At 36.2% G+C, this 20,537-nt stretch overlaps 1 protein-coding gene across 2 annotated transcripts in view; it reads right to left on the bottom strand.

Annotated features, from left to right (window-relative positions):
• The window catches only part of LOC113082050 (E3 ubiquitin-protein ligase RNF130-like), a 54,566-nt gene extending 35,256 nt beyond the window's left edge, over positions 1 to 19,310 (bottom strand). For both annotated transcript variants that reach the window (XM_026253980.1, XM_026253979.1), the window contains exons 1-2: positions 19,127 to 19,310; positions 18,372 to 18,789 (exon numbers count right to left, since the gene is read on the bottom strand). In XM_026253980.1, the coding sequence (XP_026109765.1) occupies positions 18,372 to 18,645 (274 nt within the window). In that variant the 5' untranslated portion in view covers positions 18,646 to 18,789; positions 19,127 to 19,310. The remainder of the gene's footprint in view (positions 1 to 18,371; positions 18,790 to 19,126) is intronic.
• Between the last annotated feature and the right edge of the window lie 1,227 nt (positions 19,311 to 20,537).

The raw sequence follows: 20,537 nt of genomic DNA, 5'->3' as shown, positions 1-20,537 counted from the left end.
CATTAGGCCACGACTTCCCCTGATAGACATACAGACAGATATAGATATAGACAGACGTATGCAAATACATAAATTTAAAGGGGGGGTGAAATGCTATTTCATGCATACTGAGTTTTTTACACTGTTAAAGAGTTGGATTCCCATACTAAACATGGACAAAGTTTCAAAAATTAAGTTGTACGTTTGAAGGAGTATTTCTGTTACAAAAATACTCCTTCCGGTTTGTCACAAGTTTCGGAAAGTTTTTTTTTTTGAGTATGGCTCTGTGTGACGTTAGATGGAGTGGAATTTCCTTATATGGGTCCTACGGGCACGTCTGCCGGAAGAGCGCGCGCTCCCGTATAGCAGAGCAGAGACGAGACATTCACTGATCACAGCGAGAGCGTCGCGGAATGTCAGAAAAGGAGTGTGTTTTTGGTTGCCAGGGCAAGACAACCCTGCACAGATTACCAAAAGAGAAACAGCATTAAGGGACCAGAGGATGGAGTTTATTTTTACAGAGCATCAACGGAGTTGTGCAAGTGTTTTTGTTTGTTCCCTGCATTTCGAAGATGCTTGTTTTACAAACAAAGCCCAGTTTGACGCCGGATTTGCACATCGTTTATTTCTTAAGGATAATGCAGTCCCAACGAAAAAGGGTCACGATCGTGTGTTGGAACCGCATGCGGTGAGTAAAACTGCTTCAAATATCTCTGTGTTAACTTAGCTATCGGCGTGTAAGCACATCAAGTAAACAACATGCGATGTTTTCATCAAACTGCACTTTCCACATGTAACGTTACAGCTTAAAAAAAAAAAAAAAGACGACAAAGTGGAACTTAGTCATTTTCCAAAACCGATAAGCAAATATATACAGTTTAAGTACATACCACATAGAGACGTCGTTGCTGAGGCTGCTCTTCTAAATTTCAGCCTCTGGATATGATTCTGGATTATAAATATACGCTGAATCTGACTGTTAGCCATGGTTTGTTTTGGTTGTTTTTTTTCCTCAGCTTCCAAACGCTCTCAACGCAAAAGCCTACTGGCGCTCGTGATTCTTTAGCTCCGCCCACACGTCACGCCTCCAGGCGCTCGTGTTTTTCCGGGAAAAATCGGTACAGACTATCTTTCTCTTATGAATATAATAAAACCAAAGACTTTTTGGAGTTAGGAAGGATGCAGTACTACTCTATAGGTACTCAAGATTAACAGGATATTGAGTGAAAACGAGCATTTCACCACCCCCCCCCCTTTAAGTCACTTTATTTTACATTTCATTTATACATTGCAAAAAAAGTCACAAAACTGTAAACCACAATATAAAGTACAGTTCAGCAGATTTTTTTTAGAGAGACTGGTACTTTTATTCAACAAAGACACATGAAATTAAAAAATAGACATTTCTCAAGATAAGAAATCATTTATATTTAACATAGACTAAATGGTGTTCTTTTGAATTTTCTATTCATCTAAAAATCTTGAAAGAAAAAAACATAACAACGCATATCTCGGTTTTAATAAAAGAATATTAAGCAGCACAGCTGTTTTGAATATTAATAATTATAAGAAATGTATCTTGAGCACCAAATCAGCATATTACATTGATTTATGAAGCATCAAGCAACACTGGAGACCACAGTAATAATTAATGAACTATTCTAAAAATCCGTCTTAAACTAAATCAATTCTGAATTATCAGTAGTTTTTGCTTAAACGCAGCCTCAACTGTCACTGTTGACTTGCATTTCTGATGAAACTCACACGCACCACCATGACATTTGTGGACTGAGAGCACATTACCCCTAAACTCCTTAGCAATGTAATCCCTGCTTCCCTGTTTCTTATGTGATTCCTCCACTGACACTGGAGATCATGGAGGCGCTGTGATGAGTTGGGCTGTGTAAACTAATGCCCTGTCACTTCCAAACACTGACTCATACGTCGAAGCCGCCTGGCCCACTCTCGAGGATCGGTGGAGCCCCCACAGGGAGGCAAAGCAGGTCACGATAATTGATTGTCTTTAAAAGGTAATACAACGGCTTTTGCTTGTTCCAGCATCCAACCCACTTCCCCAGCAAAGCCCACCATCCTTCCCTCAAGGCATTCTAGAAAGACCTGTGTACTAAGCGCAAAAATCCAAGAAAGGAGAATACAGAAATACATCTCTTTACCTTCAGGATCACACACACACACACACACACACAAACACAATGCAAGCACTTTCACATATCTGGGCACGCTCACAGAGGCACAGAGGATGAAGCAGAATCAAATATTCATCAGTTTGCAGCAGCAACACTGAGATAATGTTGGTGTTTAGGTGTGTGTGTGTGTGTGTGTGTGTTTGCTGGGGTGGAGGAGCAACAAGACGATTCCAGAAGCAAATAATGTTGTTCCACAAGCTAATATTGTAGTCCCTCTGAGCACCATAATATTAGTATCAGCAGTAATGATTCATCCAGCTGACCTGCAGCAGCTGATACAGTTGTGTTATATATCACACCCGATATTAAAGCATAAAAACAGCCTGATGAGAAAATAAAAAAATGCTCACAGGAGGAAATGAATTCTCAATGTTATATTTCCACAAAAGAACATTTAACAATAAAATAAAAAGATAAATATAGAATTTAATTTAGACATTTCATATACTGATTTCATGCTTGCGTTTATCAAAGTGTGTTCATTAAATGAAAATGTTTAAATAATTAAAGTCGTTTAAGGTCGAGGTTGGTGTTGCAATGTTATCAGTGCTGAGAGGGCATGTTTGGGTTCGTAAGGAAAGCTGGTGAAATCTGGTCTTCTAGTTGATCTTTCGCCAAATTGCGTAAGGTTATATAATGAGCAACTCAATGACATCCCCAAAAAGCAAGAACACATGATCGGGATGGTTCAGGTCTGCATTTCAGCTTTGACATGGAAATATTCACATTTTGAATGTGAGTGTCCTAAGCATGAGAGCTTTATTAGCAATTTGTTTCCCATGGTTAGATTATATTTTATTAATTGTATACATAAATTTCGTTTTGGTATTTTAGTGTTTATTTAATGTTTAAAAAATGACAATCACACAGATCAGGGTTTTAAATTTTATTTAGACATGTCCAACAGTTTGGTTTCAAAACTTGGCTGCAGCTTATAAAAATTTCAAACTCTATATAAAATTATTATAAAAATAATGCTAATGTGGAAAAAAACAAAGCAGAACTCACATGCTCTTTTCTGTGCTCTTAAACCCAAAGCTCACGCACACAAAGCTAACTATATGACAGCTCAAAAGTACCAGATTTAGTTATTTTTCACCATTTATTACACTTAAACTATTCAAATACACACAACATTGTCAAAATGGCAGTTTAATGTCAGTCAGTTATGTCTTAAGTGAATGCAAATGGTCTAATACTATACTGGATCCTTGCATTCAGTCTTAAAGTGACAGCAGCCTACTTTATATACCTGCTACTGTCTGTTTAAATCAAACAACAAAAGACAAATAGAAAATCACTCACAGGATACTGTGAGTATTGTGTTTAAATGGACAAATTCTGACAAATATTAGGTCAAAATGCCCGTCTTGGTAAGTCTCCTACAGCAGACATAGCCGGCTGAACATAGGCCTACTGGATCAGTGCATTCTCTTGAAGTGACAGTCTTTATATTAATCAAACAGCAACAACAAAGAAATCACTCACTGCTCTTAATTAAAAAGCTTTTGTAACTTTAATAAGAATAATCTTTAATATATATATAATATATATATATATATATATATATATATATATATATATATATATATATATATAGTCCAATATGCAATGCTCTTTTACATTTGATTGCTTTATTCAATTTCTGTGCCCCAAAAAACTAATGCTAGACCTACCTAAAAAAAAAAAAATCTACTTTATTTTTTGTATTTTTTTGTATTTTATTTTTGTTGTTGCTTGTAGTTGGATAGAATATTCTTATATATATATATATATATATATATATATATATATATATATATATATATATATATATATATATATATATATTATATTTATATATATATATATATATATATATAATATATATATATATATAAATATATAACAATTTAAAGAGCCAGTAAGATGAAAATTCTAAGCTTCCTATCACTGTTTATAAGTCCTTTAAACAACAGGTTTAAATCCATCCAAGGTTAAAAAACATTTTCATTGTCAAAACATCATTTTAAAATTACCTAAATTCTCAGAGATCCACAAACGGTTCGCGCGAAGCTGTTCAAAAGATTCAGTTTCCTTAAACCCCACCTTTCGATAGCATACTGTGTTCTGATTGGTCAACTGTTGTTCCGCACACAACTTCACGGTAAACAATGCGTTAGCATCTTTTTGGGGTGAATTATGTCTTATTCCTCTCATCGCGAAGCAAACAGTAAAATAAAAAACTTGAACAGTCTCGCTGCTTTTTCTTCTGTGTGGGTGTATTCAAGCCGCGCGCTTCAGTTAGAATCTGAATAGCGCGTTCGGCGCGGGGGCGTGGTCACATTAGATATAATGAAGGGAGACGTGAAAAACGGACATCGCGTTGTTTTCATATGCATTACTTTATCACAGAATATTTTCAGCAGCACTTGTTTAGTTTTAAAGTAGACATGTCAAGCTTTCTATAGATATCTCTTTCATGTATCTTCGATGAGTATTCACGGAGTTACACTTCATTTTAATGACGTGTTTGTAAATGACGATCAGCGCAGAAAAAGGCTGCAGACAGCACACATACTGATACAACGCTCGGGAGAAAACAAACACATAACTATATAATCATACTTACAGGTTGTGATTCGGAGATGCTTGTTGGTCCAAATAAAGTTGGTAATGAACCCTCTTTTATGGCCTAACACTTTGAAAATCCCGCCTTGAACTCGCCGAGATTAGAAAAGCAGTCATCAGTGAAATGTTGTGAACACAACAAAAGGGATTTGTTGTACTGCTCTGGTATTGTGGTAAAAATTAATTTTAGCCATTGATTCTTCTGATCTTCATTCTTTGGCAGTGAAAATAAAACAAACTTGCCTTTACAATTAAAAACACACTGTCTCCTCGACATGATGCTATCACACCAACCAGAGCGTCTGTGTGTGGGGGGTGGGGCAGGTCAGAGCTTCGTTTCTGCCAAGACGGTAGGCGGAGTTTATTATGCAAAGTGTTCTAGTGACGTACATAGAGAAAGGCAAAAGATTTGAAATCTATAACGACTCGTTTCAGCGATTCAGAGTCGACTCCTTACTTTAGAAGCCAATAACTTTATAAATTGTGTACTTTTTGGTTTAAATACTTTGCACATTGTTTACACTGATGGACAGCTACATCATACACTGTAATACAGGTAATTTTTGATTTCCCATCTGTGTGGCTCTTTAAAGTTTAGTTTTCCCAAAAACATAGCACATACCAAACTGTACTGAAACAGTGACTCTTAAACCGTGATATAAACCAAACCATGAAAAAGTTTAACCGTGCCACCCCTAATAATGATATAAACTGTAAAAAAAAAAAGTAGAATAATAATAAATAAATAAATAAATAATAAATAAATAAATAATAAAGGAAACATTTAGTAGAGATACTGTATTTTTATGACTATAAGTCGCACCTAAGTATAAGTCGCATCAGTCCAAAAATAATTCATGACGAGGAAAAAAAACAGATATTAGTCACACTGGACTATAAGTTAACATAACACATTAACAGTTAGCTACACAATAGCATAAAGAACATACCCGGGAGGCTGAATAGGCTAAAATTAACACAAGCCAGCGAGTCCAACAGTTACCGGTAACGTTAAGCAAGTTCACCAAGCTCCCGCAATCGTATTCCACTTCAATGAATCCCTGAATTTTCAGTGTAGACTACAGGAGCACTGAGCAGCATAGAGCGCCCTGTCGAGGCTGTAGACTGTAATGTTTTCTCTTGGTTCATTTCTCTTAGTTCATGTCAAGTTAATTTTGATAAATAAATCGCACCTGACTATAAGTCGCAGGACCAGCCAAACTATGAAAAAAAGTGTGACTTATTGTCCGGAAAATACAGTAATTTTAATTTCGTATATAAAAAATTTCCAAATTGTGGAATTTGAACACGAGGTACCTTAACATGTTTGATGATTTTGTCTTGCAATAACTGGAATTATGACATTGGTGCATGACTGTTGGATACAACAAGAGTCAACACCTCTAATGTGAGAGAGAACAAAATCCCCATTTAAAGAGAAGTGTGTTTAAACTGTATCCAATTTGGGTAAAATGCCAAAACTATCCATCTGTCAGAGAACCTTGTGAGAAATTCTTCAGCATCATATGGTAACGATAGCTTCAGAACATGGTGCCCAGGAAACAGAACCAAATAAAATCCAATACAGTATTTGCATTTTTATCTTTATCATTTTCTCCTTTCCTTTAGTTTCTGCATAACTTCCTTTAGAGTCATCTGCATAACATTTTATACAATTTGTGATTCACCCTTTAGACTAATTCATGATCTAGATAGGGCAAAAGTGCTGGAATGTGCACACAAATTTAAAAGTAATCTTAATAAGATGTCTTTTTGAAGAATTTATATTTTCCATGTCATATGCCATCTAAAGCAGTGAGAAATCCTTATTAAAGTATCTTTTTAGTCTAGCTGTACTTAATACACAACCAGATTTTTATTTTTTTTACTCAGTGACTAAGCATGTTCACTCTTCCAAAAGCTCAGGGCTCTACATGAAGCTACCATCTTACCTAGTAAGAGCTGGTAAAATCAGGTTTCGTTTTATCTTTCATAAAAGAGAAATAAACACTGCCTGTCTGTTTTTGTTTTCAATTTCATTACATTTGAATGGACTAAATGCAAAGCCTGCAAATGCACAAATGCAAAACAAGAAAATATTCAAATGCATGTTCTCATGTCCACTCTCTGCTCTCTAAGTAAAATGGGGAGAATCCCTACTGAAGAACATGATGCAAAAGTTAATGCAGTCATCCAAATGGATGCTGTTATGAGGCTTTGCCCTTACTATATTATTCCTACAGCACCTGACCATGTAGCTGCTAAATAAATGTCTGATTTTTATAATAAAGACATGAATACTGATATTAGAAGACACTTTTAATGTAAATGTCTTCTGCCATTTTGAACATAATAATGGACCCAAATTTTCAGAGCCAATAATGATGGTTCAGAGGCTGGTTAAGTGATCTGGCACTAGTTCATGTCTGCAAAATCAAATTGGGATCTTGTCCAATAGCTAGTCAGAGCATTATGGTTTTCACAAATTAAATGCAGAGCCGGAGGACATGTGCTTCCTAGAAACCCCTGTCTCCATTAATTCTAATCAGACAATGTAGGGCATGAGAGTTGATCAGTGTGAATTTAAAAACCAAATTGATCCTTTGGTACGTCTGCTTTTCATCATCGGGCATTGGGGACACATCAGCATTAATTATTGTGGGTGTATATTAATAAAGTTACATTAAATATACAATCAAGTCAACAACTCAACCATAAAGTAAAATGAAACAATTGCAGAAAAACGAATTTGTTGGAAAACAAATGTAAAGCTGCCATTTGATATTTCTGATATTTTGATATTTGTTGTACCCTTGACATGCACATCCTCAACTTTAAGAATAAAATGAATACTAAATTATTTGTCATCTATAACAGAAGTCGTCAACATAATGTTTGAATAAATAAATAAAATATACATTAAAATACAACGCAATAATATTTTGATTTAGTTAATAAATACAATTAATATGATTATGACATTCAACAATAATGATTGGAATAATTATTTGAATGATTCTATTCTAAATATTATATGATCTGATATCATCAAATATTACTGCATTATGATTTAATTGATGTATCATGATCATAATTCATTACTTTATTTCCATTGCAATGTGAAAAGCTTGGCATTTTGTTGAACAATTCATACTGTTATACAATGACTAATATATCTAGTCTAAAATGAAAAATAAAATACTATATACACTGTACATAATACTGTACACATTACGTTTAACTCCTGTTTAAAGCATTGGTCCCCTTTCCATGGTTCTATACAGACCAAAAGCTCTGAAAACAATTCTAAACTGATTCTTCTCAACCAGAAATAAAACAGTGTCAAACATAAGATGAAATCAAAGTATGACAGAACACATCTGCTGCCTTCAAGACATTTTAACTATTTTTTTTTTTTTTTTACATGTCTGCACAACCACGACAGGCATGAGCAAGCTTAGGAATGCTAGATACCATCAGCAGAAGCAACACAATCCTAGCATCAGACCACCTGCACTGCAACCAGGTATCTCACCCTGTGGGAGTCAGAAAGATATATCTCAGGTTTGGAAACCTGAACAGCTGGAACCTGTTCTTTTGCTGTATCTGAAACACAATGTAATATTTGCATCACCCCAAGAAAATTTTTCAGGTTCATCTACAATGAGTAGTTTTTAACACCACGATATCACATAATGCACACGTTAAATTCCAGGAAAAGCTTTCAGACAGATGCCGAGTCATTCATCCACAGCAGATCTTCTCGACAGAAAACCCCATTAGACAGATATGTGCCTAATTCTCCTGACAGAAGTGCACATGAGAACTGCTGATGATGACAAGACACTTCACATCTACTGTATTTAAATCTGGCTAAGAGGTAAAGTTTGCAGCGATAGACATGCTAGATAGAGGAAGAGAAAAGGGAAGATATTCTTCTACATTGGGAAAATATTCAAATCACAATATCTAAAAATAGAAATTGACGAAAAAGACGGAAACGTTAGACAGTGTGATATATTATATTGTCATAAAGTACTGAATTAGACAAAATATTTTCTTTTGTGTTCCTATGTTGATTATAAGTAATTTATAGTTTTTTTGTGTGTTTTTTTTTTTTTTTCTCCGTTAGCAGCAAAAGCAAACATTTAATGGCATCCTCTATGAGGAAGTGACAGTTTGAAGAATTCTGGGGTGTTTTGTGGTATACGTTGGGTTTGTTTCCCTCTGAAATATTCCATCTTGTTTGATAAAATTACAGATTAGAGAAATGTGTATGATAATGTAAACATTTCAAAAGTAAACACACTCTAGTAGGCTTTCTCTACTGCTAAATAGTAGTGCTTTAATATTAATTATTGCATGTTTCTGACATTATATTTCCAAAATAAACAAATACTTAAATTAAAACAAGCATGTGGTCCTGCATAACAGCAATTACCTCACTGTCGATGACAGATATTTGCTCTGTTACAGTATAAAGTATTTCACTGCTGTTCATCAGCAGAAATTGTTTGATGCGCAGCTCCATTATCTCCAATGCAGACACACACAAGTGCTGTTCTGTTCATGACCAGCTGTGGTAATAAAACTGAAAGGACAAAAACAAGCAAGTAAATAGCAACGTGTGCCTTCTTCAAGTGTCTTTCCTACAAATTGTGGTGGTACTTGTGTTGATCAAGAAAATGTCCTGTGATTGAGAGCGGAAAGGAGGTGAAATTGAACCCAGGTTCAGCTAAAGCAATCACTAACAGCACTGAGACTTGAGGGCTGCTTCAAAAACAAATAAAATCTACAATGTTATGTCAGACATTTTCAGAAGATCTAAAACCATCAAGCATTTGTGTGAATAAAATAAACCAGGTTAACAGTAAATCTTTACCGGATCGCTACAAACTACGTTCAGACACGACACTAATTTGATTCTGTGCAGCTGGTCTCCTAACATGTGTTCATCTCAAATGAGAATACATTACGGCCTCACATGCAGCCACACAGAGGAAAATCACAGCTATTAAGAAAAACACAGGCAGCCAATTTTATTTCCTCAACCCTTGCTGGCCCTCTCCAACCTCACTTCATATGACAACAACACCACTGCAATCCATGTCCCAACATAACTCCAGTTCACATTTCCTGCCTGGATCAATTAGAAACATATTACACGTCACATGGTTCCAGTCCGTCCTTTCATCTTTGTTTCTTTTTACAAATGGATTTTTCTGTTCTTTGGGTAGTAGCGAATCAATGGATTGTTTACACGTCCACATGAGACTTAACCTCTCAAATTGCAACCTGCAAGTGTTAACTTATATTGTAGAGCTTTTTTCAACTGAATTAAACCATTAAAACTTTGTTTTGTTATATAAATTAATGTATCTATGTTGATTTTAAATAGTATTTTTTACATTTTATTTAGATATTACCATTGCTTTTGTTACTATTTTGTTCTTGCCCCCCTCTCGCGAACTGTCAGAAAAAAGACGGAGAACACCCGTGTTGAGACTACTAGTGAGACTCCAATTATCTTTGATTTGTAAGATTTCCGGTGACTGAAAATGCTTTTCAAAAGAAAACCCACCACTTCAGGTTGATTATGCACCGGGTCGTTCTTGGTTGGTTATCCAGACAGAAAAGTCAGTTGATGTTGCCAAGTGTAAATGCACCATGTTCTGATTGACTGATGATCGACGGGTCATCGCACGTTAATGCCAAGTGTAAATGCGGCCAAATTAGCCCATATTTCAGGGTCATTTACTTGTTCAAGCATCATAAATTGCTATGCACGGGGAAATATTGCTACAAGATATGCATCAATACACACTGGCCACAGTCGGGTTTGAGGCTGCTACAGATTCTCTTTGGCTTGATGCTTCATGTCTGATTGGGGGCTTTGCTGGAATGGCTTTTATTGGACACTAAGTTACCTCTGCATATTGGCAGGTGATTTTCTGTCTCACTACCCATTAGCCAAGTGTGGTTTGTTATGTTGCCAGACCCCTAATGACAGCTGCAGCTGGTGAGGAAACAGTGAAAAAGATAAATGGTAAGACACTGCATTCATTTTTGTCTCTCATTTTTTTCTGTTTTTATATGGGGTGGACTAAGAGCAAAATAATCTTTCTGAGCTCGCCTTCTTGTTTAGACTGATGAGTAGAGGTCACTGGGTTAAAAAGCACAGCACCGCGCAGACAAACTCGCAGATATCACACACCGGAAGCTTCACGTTCAATTCAAGCACTGTCTAAAACTCTTTATTTAATCAACAAATAGGCAAAAGTTAACCTTAAAGTTGCATAGATGAATCCGAAAGAAAAATGTATATTATAAGTTGCCATATAAAGCATTCAGACTTTATTAGAGCCACAAAAAGACAAACATTTCACTGAAAAATACACAGCACATAATTTTACAGAATAGGGTGAAGACAATATGGCAGGGCAGGATTTCAGTCGGAAGAATCAATGTATCAGATTGTTTTCTCACATCACTCTGCAACCTCGCTGGCTAACAAAAGCTTTATCTAGCTGGATATAAACTAGGGATGGGCATTCGATTAAATTTTCTTAGTCGATCGTCGGGAGAATTAACGATCGACTATCGATTAATCATTAATATTTTTATAATTATTTAATTTTTATAATAAAAAAATGCAATGAATACAAAAATACAGCGTGTTTTTCCTCGGTGAGACCTTTATTACAAGATCAACTTGTGGCAGACAGTTAAACTACGTTCAGGCAAACCGAACATATATCCGCGTGCATATGCAGTGCTCTAAAGCAGCGGAACCAGTGTTAATTTCGTTGACTAAATATTTTCGTCATTATTTTCGTCACGAACATATTTTTGCGGACGAAAACGAAACGAAAACTAAAATAGAAGGCACTGATGGAGACTAAAACTATGACTAAATTGATTAACATTATCGTCAACGAATAAAGGACGGGACGAAAATAGACTGTGACGAAAATCAAATCAGCAGACGGGAGAGATGCGAGGAATGAGCAAAAGAACCGGCAAAACAGAACAGACTGCATGAGAGAAGAGAACCAATCAGAGCCTGACTTATTGAGACGTGAAGCGAAGGTTTTCAGTTTTTAAATGAGCTCCCGGGAAGATGGCATTCGAAGAGGTGATGTCTAAAAGAGCGACAAAATGTCCACAGCTCACTTCACGTTTGACGACGAACAAAACAAAACGAAGTGTAAAGCACGCGGAGCGCTCATTCGTGGCAAGAACACAACCAATTTGAAAAGACATTTACAGACGAGACACCCGGACATTTTCTCAAATGTAATTTCACAACGATGTTCTTTTGTTTATTGAGCTAAGCAAAACTGAAAAACTGCAGTGCATAGATGTTGTAGCATTAAATATTACGAACTGAAAAGTACTGTAAAATAGCCCCTTCTTCAAATTAGATGAGAGCACAATACTAATACGTAATATCATGATAAATACATTTGATTAATACTAATGTTTAGTATATTTTATAATGTTCTACTTGTTGACAATATCACAAATATTTCTATATTAGTCATGTGAAACATGAATGTTCACATCCTATCATTATACATACAAATCTAGCAATATTGTAGTATTTAAAACATACAATATTGCTAGACAAATGAATACCTTATAAAATCTTGTTACTTTTTTTATCCACCTAGCTGCCAACTTATTAAATATTTACTTTAAATGTATGCACTTATTGTTCAGCTCAGCTGTAAGCTTTAAGGTCCTGGACCTAACTTTATTTTTCTTTTATTGATGGTCAATTGGCAGCTAGTTATTGTTTACATTATCATGACAGTGTTTGTTGCTGCATAAAAGCTTTTGAATCGAAATAAAGACACAGTTGTGTTGAAATAAAGTTGAATTTGTGTTTTATATATTTTGGTTAAGTTTGTTTCCTATACCAGCTGTAAAAAATTGTCTAGTAAATCTGTTATTGATTTTAGTCTTATTTTAGTCGACTAAATACCAAGCAATTTTAGTCGACTAAAATACCAAGCAATTTTAGTCGACTAAAATAAGACTAAAATTAAAACAAATCAGATGACTAAAACTTGACTAAAACGAAACAGAATTATAGTCAAAAGACTAAGACTAAAACTAAATTAAAATTTTGTGTCAAAATTAACACTGAGCGGAACCTGCAGCTGCTAGCAGGCGTTCTTAACCCTTTCGAGTCGATTAACGCATATATGCGTTTTGAGTCTGAATAAAGTGCTTCATTCTTTTTTCTGAGGAAATCCATTTCTCAAATCATCAAACCACATCACATCTTTTTGGGGTGAATTATGTCTTAGTCCTCTCATCGCGAAGCAAACAGTAAAATAAAATAAAAACTTGAAGAACAGTCTCGCTGCCTTTTCTTCTGTGTGGGCGTATTCAAGCGCGCGCTTCAGTTTGAATCTGAATAGCGCGTTCAGCGCGGGGGCGTGGTCACATTAAATATAATGAAGGAAGATATGAAAAACAGACATTGCGTTGTTTTCATATGGATTACTTTATCTCAGAATATTTGTTTTTCGGAAGCACTTGTTTAGTTTAAAAGTAGACATTCCAGGCTTTCTATAGATATCTCTCTCATGTCTCTTCGTTGAGTATTCACGGAGTTACGGTTCATTTTAATGAAATGTTTGTACATGACGACCAGCGGAGACAAAGACTGAGCCTCATGAAAATTTGCCGGGATGCACAGGTACATCATTTGAGCCGTGGCCGTGTTGTACTTAAACACGGTATCGCAATGTTTGCAGTTAACTAGTTCGCTTTTTAAATCAAAATGGTCCCACGCCACACTTCGCCGTGACATCTTCATGATTATTCTTTGAAATCAAAACGGAAGATCACAGATAACCGAGTAGGGTGTCAAATATTGCCCCATGGTGGTAAAATATTTAATTGCTGCCACACAGTGAAATTCATTTAATTGCTTGAAGACTCGCACTACGCAACGCAACCTGCATTAGATTAAAAAAAATGCTTTAGATTAATCGATAACAAATTAACATGATCGAGGAAAATCTTAACGATCAATTATCGATCGTCGATTAATCATGCCCATCCCTAATATAAACTAATGCAAATAAATGGTAACAATCGTGCCAATTTGTGTCAGACTTGCATGTGCTTTGGTCACATTGTTTTAACAATTTGAGGTGCTGCTTATGTTCGCACATTCTCAGCCTTGGTACTGCTGGTTTCTGTCTCCACTAAACCCGGATCTAGTCAGCAAATTAATTACTTAGTAATGATATGAAAACATGCATTACAGTTTAATGCATACACACCTTTTAGTTTTCAATGTTTTAAATCCCCATCTGAAGTGTCCCAAAACAAACAACCAGTCACGATAATACCGGTATACATTTTTACATGATAAAAATTGTCTTATCACAATATCAATGATATGAAGTATTTACTAGGGATGCACCTAATGTTCGTCGGCCGATAGCAAAAAAAAAAAACTCTTTCTGTGTTCTGCCGAATAAGCGAAAACCGAGAAAGATGCAAAAATCATTACAAGCACCGACAGCGAGAGACCGATGAGAAGGGAAAGGTGTAGTTGTTGCTGGTTATTTTATGATGATGTAAACTGCGAAATGGCATTAAACAAATAAACTGCAGAACTTTATATTTTTTCTAAGAAACGCACAGACTGCATGTGTTCAAATAGTGCTGCGCGAGCTCACGTCACCAGGGTTCAAAGTCCAAACCAAGAGGGAAATATGCACTTAAACTGTTAATCGTCAGTTGCTCAATAACATTTTTATGAATTTTTACAAGGCATGTGACAATGTGATACATGCATCTTCCCGAATTAGTAATGAGAATAATTTAAAAATGTGCTGCTGTCAACAAAAAAGAAACACAGAGGAACAAAATAAAAGCTCCATCAACATTCATAATTGTTAGTATTGTTTTATTACTGTACTGTATTGTCATTTTTTACTAGTTACTGTGCCGATTAATTTGCTAAATCAATACATCAGTCAGCCTCAACTGATGAGCCACTGGTAAGCTATCTGAGGGGCAGGAGGAGAGATAAACGGAGGTCAGTCGAATACATTGAGGTCTCCTGAGGAAATATAATCTTGAAGCAGTCAAACAGGAAGCAGTGAGCTGTTCGTTTTTTCTGTGTAAGATGGGCTCAATGAGGCTTACAATGACTTCAAAGGCAAATTACGGCACAATCTTATGTTTTGCTTTGTGCTAGATGGCAAGTTATTGGTGGTTGATTTGATTTGACAGAATATCAAGGTTCAGCAACTGCTTTCAAAAACCTGTTCTTGTATGGCTCATAAGTGAAATAAGGACTGGACTGTCCGATCGATATCACAGAATCCTATTTTTCAAACTTAACATCATCATCAACCCGAAACTTTGACAGATTTGTCTCCCCTATTGTATTGTATACCTGAGTACAACAATAAACATTTTTGTGTATTTGATAATTGTAGATAGATAGATGAATGGATGGGTGGATGGATAGATAGACAAAAACAAGACAAGCTTTAAACCCAACCCCACACTCCTTCCTCTTTAAATGTATGCAGCTGAGAGCAATAACATCCCAAACATTCCTTCCTTTGGGAAAGAAAAAATATTGGTCAGTTGATCAGTAGTACTGAACCACTCAGGAATGATTATGCCATAGTGAAATCACAACTGCAGCCATCATCAGAGAGAGAGAGAGAGAGAGAGAGAGAGAGAGAGAGAGAGAGAGAGAGAGAGCATCCTGACCTGGGAAAGAGATTAGAGTTACAGAGGAAGTGGGTGTTACTGCTTTATGTCAGGACTCTGGTCTCTTTTTACACAATATCCTGCTAAGAATCATTACTTTGCTTCAGATGGCAATAAAAGAAGCAGAATAACTTTAACTTACTATAGCTTTAGATTTACTGTGCACACTTACTTTTAAATGATAGAATGTCTTCTTTAGCTATTGTCTTTTTGGGGAGTAGTATTCCTCACTGCAAATGGAGGAATGGATGTGCTTATGTCCTTGAGAACATATTTCACATTAAATATAGAGCCCAGTGTCCCTGTTCCAGCTCCTGACTGGATCAGGATTAATGACCTCCACTCGGTTCACTGGCATAATGACCAGTAGGTCAGACAACTGCCTCGGGTCAATTCAACACACTAGGTTAACTAGAACAGTATGTAAGCTAAGGTTGGTAAAATGAGGAATGGACACATGACAGAAAACTGCCCTGCTGAACTCATCAAAAACAAGCCTTGAAAAAAGAACTCAAAATCTGAATTCAGTAGTAGTGAAGTTTGCAATGGTTGGTATCGACATATTCATCTTCCTTAGTCTTACCACAATGGCACTAAACGAAGTCAAAGTGCCCTGCACCTTAATAAGCATTCTAATGTTGCTATAAATATTGATTAATGATTGACTTACAGAGATTCTCTGTCTCAAGGATTTCTAGTGATTTCTGAGCATCCTGTAACATGAACAAGCAGGGTATAAAAGAACAACATGGGATAGAGAGGGAGAGGGAGATACATACATCTGTACACTGGAAAACGACACCAGCCAGCCTAAGAATGATTATAGATACTGCCCTTCCCTTGAGCCATTCAATACATACAGAAGGATCTAGCAAAAACGAAATGATTCAGCAAAATTTTGAATAACAAGTGTGGCTAATTGAGATTAATTTCCCTAAATCTGTCAGCTAAAAAAAGGAACGGGAGAATGATAAAGACAACCACAGACAGCAGCCATGGCACTGCAAAGAGCAACTTTTGGGCTTAAAGAGCATGCATGGTTCTGGGATTAAACAAGTTTGCTATAAGCAATTGAGAAACACAGGCTGGTATAAAGCGGGGCCACCTTACATATGCTCTGAGACACAAGAGCTGCTAATTTAGTGCAGAGGAGAGCAAGGGATGGTAATTCTGTTATTGCAAACAAAGCAAGCCACACTCGTGTCCCTTATCCCCTACGTCACTGACTTTTCAGAAAAGAGCACACAGTGGTGTAGGGCCTCTTCAGGGGGATGTACAGTTCTGTTTACTGAGTCACAGCAATAGAATCAGTCAATGCAGGGTACCTGACTATCTACAAGGTCTCACATAAAAGCAACTGTCATTATCCACTGTAAGAAAAATGTAGAAACTCCAGGCTTTTTCTAAAGATTTCAACATCAGTTTTCTCCTCTCTTTCTGCACTACAAGGAAATGACATGGCAGTCATGTGAAGATACCATTGGTTTAATGTAAAGAAGTAATAATACTTCTTTACAGTACTTAAGTATTTTTGGGAGTATCTGTACTTTACTTGAATTTTTATATTTCAGCCAACATTTACTCCACTACATTTCCTTATTAAAATATATACTTTTACTACAATACATTTCCCCGAAGCATATGTTACTTACTACAAAATAGTCAGAAGTCAGAAGAACACAGGTTACAGGAAAGCAGGTTTGACGAATCAGTGGTCTGGCATTTGCAAGTTAGACTCATGCTCATATGCAAACAAGTGTGCACACAACGCGGTTAATTTTCAGTCGAGTCAGGGGTGTGCGATACGGGATTGTCTGCGATAATATGTTAAGTGTTGTTGTAATGATGTGCGATTGGAAATAATCAAGTATATATCACCAAATCACACACAGAGTGCACGCACATTAATTTATTTAAAACTATATAATAAATCTATTAAAACTCTTAATTCCAGGCATTCTAAATTGTAGATTTACAAAGAGTAAAATATTTCTGCAGATATCAGCATGCCATGAAAAGTTCAGTAAAACATTAAGTGATTTACATTTTAGACATACTATTTCTTGATTTGCTCGATTTTGAAAAACTTAAAATAGTTTCCAGAAGTGCAGATTCCAGAAATGTTTTTCTTAATGAAAGACACTATACTGGATGAAGTGCTTCTTATTCTTACCCAAAAATACAATTGTGATAGTTAAGCTGTGTATACTATAAGACTTTTACTCATGTAATATTCTTAACGGTGACTTCAACTTCTACCAAAGTAATTTTCTGGTAAGATATCTGTACTTTTACTTGAGTATGGCTTTCAGGTGCTTTATACTCCATTGGAAAATACTAAATATTACCGAAAGTTTCTGATCTAAAAATCCACACTTCCCTAAAATGACTTTCAAAATTGTTCTTTCGTAAAGCATGGTGGATTTTAACACATTTGTGATTGTGACAGAAAAACAAACAAACCTTAAAATGAATTAGGTTTACTATATAGATAAAAATACAGTATCAATATCCATAAAAAATTGGGCAAAGTCCCATGCAAAGTTTCAATAGTCATAAGCTGGTAATTTAGTAGGCTAATATGGAATATTAACATATTCAAAATAATAATAATATTTTTTTTATTATTAGGCCAGTCCACCCAGACCAGGACACCAGCGAGAACCTTCAAACCATCTTAAGATGATTTCAAGATGCCTTTTTCCTCAACAGGGTTAGGGTTAGATAGGGTTAAGATAATTATTGATCAATGAAAATTATCTGTTCTGGTGAAATATTTTTGCACACCTATTCAAAATATGAATGCATATTCAAACTCACCCCCATTAACAGTAGCAGGTGCGATCACGACCCCCTTCGCCTCTATTTTGGGGGAATTCTGCCCGTACCGCCCGTCATTCTTCGTCACCATCTGTTGAGGATTGCCTTTATGGTCCAAAACGGTGGCGTTGACCGTGGCGCTATAATAATCCTCCTTGTTCACCACAGTTTTGTCGGCACTGATAGACAGCGTACACCTGGGCGAGACGAAGGCGAGGAGGAAGGCGAGAAGGCAGCTGCTGCATGACGCCGTCGCGGCCAATCTCTTCAGCATCTTCGGCAATGTCTTCACCGATCAACGCAACCCGACTCTGCGAATCTTTTAACGGTCAGAGCTCTGTCTCAAGAGCCCTCATGTAAACATACTTTCCTCCTCTCAAGCCACAACGTTCATATGAAGAGCCATGCGTCGCTTCCCCTAAAAAAGACAGAAAGAAAGGGTAGTTAGATTTGTCGACGTACTGACTTTGCGGTGACAACAGAACGCGTGTATTTCACCAGAGAGGCTTACGTCCGTATAATGGACAACGTTTTGTTTTATTAAAGGCGGTTAGACTTGTCTACATGTCCTTTGACTAGTGCAATGGCTTTTAACGACTGTTAAAAGGCAACAAATGTATCTCTTCTGCTTGTCAGGACCGCTTTGTTCGTGCAACCAGCCCTGACAACCAGCTGCTATGCAACACAAACACCTTTCCTCGCGAGCTGAGATTTTGATTAACTTAAAAAAAAAAGGTTATGACGAGATATCATACCTGCTCAGTCGCTTCCACCTGTATTATTTACAGTCCAACTCTCCCTTTGTTGTGATGTTTCACAGCGCCGTGGCTCGTGCAGCCATAGGCAGACCGATGAGTTCTGCTCGCCCTCTTTCCTTCTCAATACTGAGCCGTGCGCGTGTGCGCATGCGCGAAGCAGCGCGTCCCTCGCACGGTGAGATCAGATCAGTGGGAGGGAAGGTTGGGACCATCATCTCAAAATGCGTATGCTGGGCCTTAATCACTCATTTAATACCAGTGATAGCATTTGTGGCCGTTTCGTTTAAATTTGAAAATAAGCATGTATAGCACCATAATGCCATAACAGAGATGAAACGTCCAAATTTGGGAGCCTTCAAAAAATTAGGCTACTCTTAATGTATTGCTCTGTAAAGATTTGTCTGTCTCTTGTATTGAAACTGAGATCTCAATTCACTAAAACATGCCAGTGTTTAAACAACCCAGATCACAATTTTGAAGTTATGGTAACACTTTCCAATAAGGCCTTTAACCTTAGTTAATACATTAGAGCACATACTAAAATTAACTCTGACAAAGATTATAAATACTAAGAGGTAGTCGATGGAAATGCAGTTGTTTATTTTTTATTCATGTTCAAAGTGCATTTGAACTTTCATTTAAAAAAATGTATTAGTAAATGCATAAATTAACTCAGTGAACAACACTTCAAAAACAATTAATCTTAGATAATGTTACTTTTTGTGTGATGACAAATCACTTTTTTCTTCCTCATTTGTAAGACACTCTGGATAAAAGTGTCTGCTAAATGAATGAATTTAGCCTAAATGTTAACTAATGTAGTTAAGTAATGTTAAATGGATGATTACCGGAAAGTGTTACTCTGATTCACATTCCATTTTAAACTGGTTAACATGTTAATTGTTTGCAGACATGCATAATGTTTCATTTGGTTATCTAAGTAAAATGCACACATGGGAACAATTTGTGAGTATATGGGATAAGTTATATTTATGGTGCCTGCAGAACATTTGCCACAGCTGGCTGCATCTGCACAATAGCCAGATGTACGAAGGTGCATTGACAATAGATCCAACTAAAAGTCTCAAAGTAGTCTTTTTTCTTTTCTTTTCTTTTCAGTTCTTTTCTTTTCTTTTCTTTTCTTTTCTTTAATTTCTTTTATTTTCTTTTATTTTCTGTGTACAGTAGCAAACAAATCCTTACCGAATCTTTAACAAATATCAGCAGGAGATACAAGAATCCCATATTATATAATTTACCTCTTTATTGTGCACAATTTCACCTTTAAACAATTACATTTAACTGTTGCATTTACTGTAATTCTAACTCATTATATACAAAGTGTAGCCTAATAATAGCAGAGATCCGTTATATAAACGAACCATATAAACAACTCATCAGATCTTTG

Source organism: Carassius auratus, unplaced genomic scaffold (genome assembly GCF_003368295.1).
Source record: "Carassius auratus strain Wakin unplaced genomic scaffold, ASM336829v1 scaf_tig00035641, whole genome shotgun sequence".
In the NCBI taxonomy this organism is placed as follows: domain Eukaryota; kingdom Metazoa; phylum Chordata; class Actinopteri; order Cypriniformes; family Cyprinidae; genus Carassius; species Carassius auratus.
The sequence above is the reverse complement of the archived record's forward strand: the minus strand, read 5'-3'. Positions and strand labels throughout refer to the sequence as shown.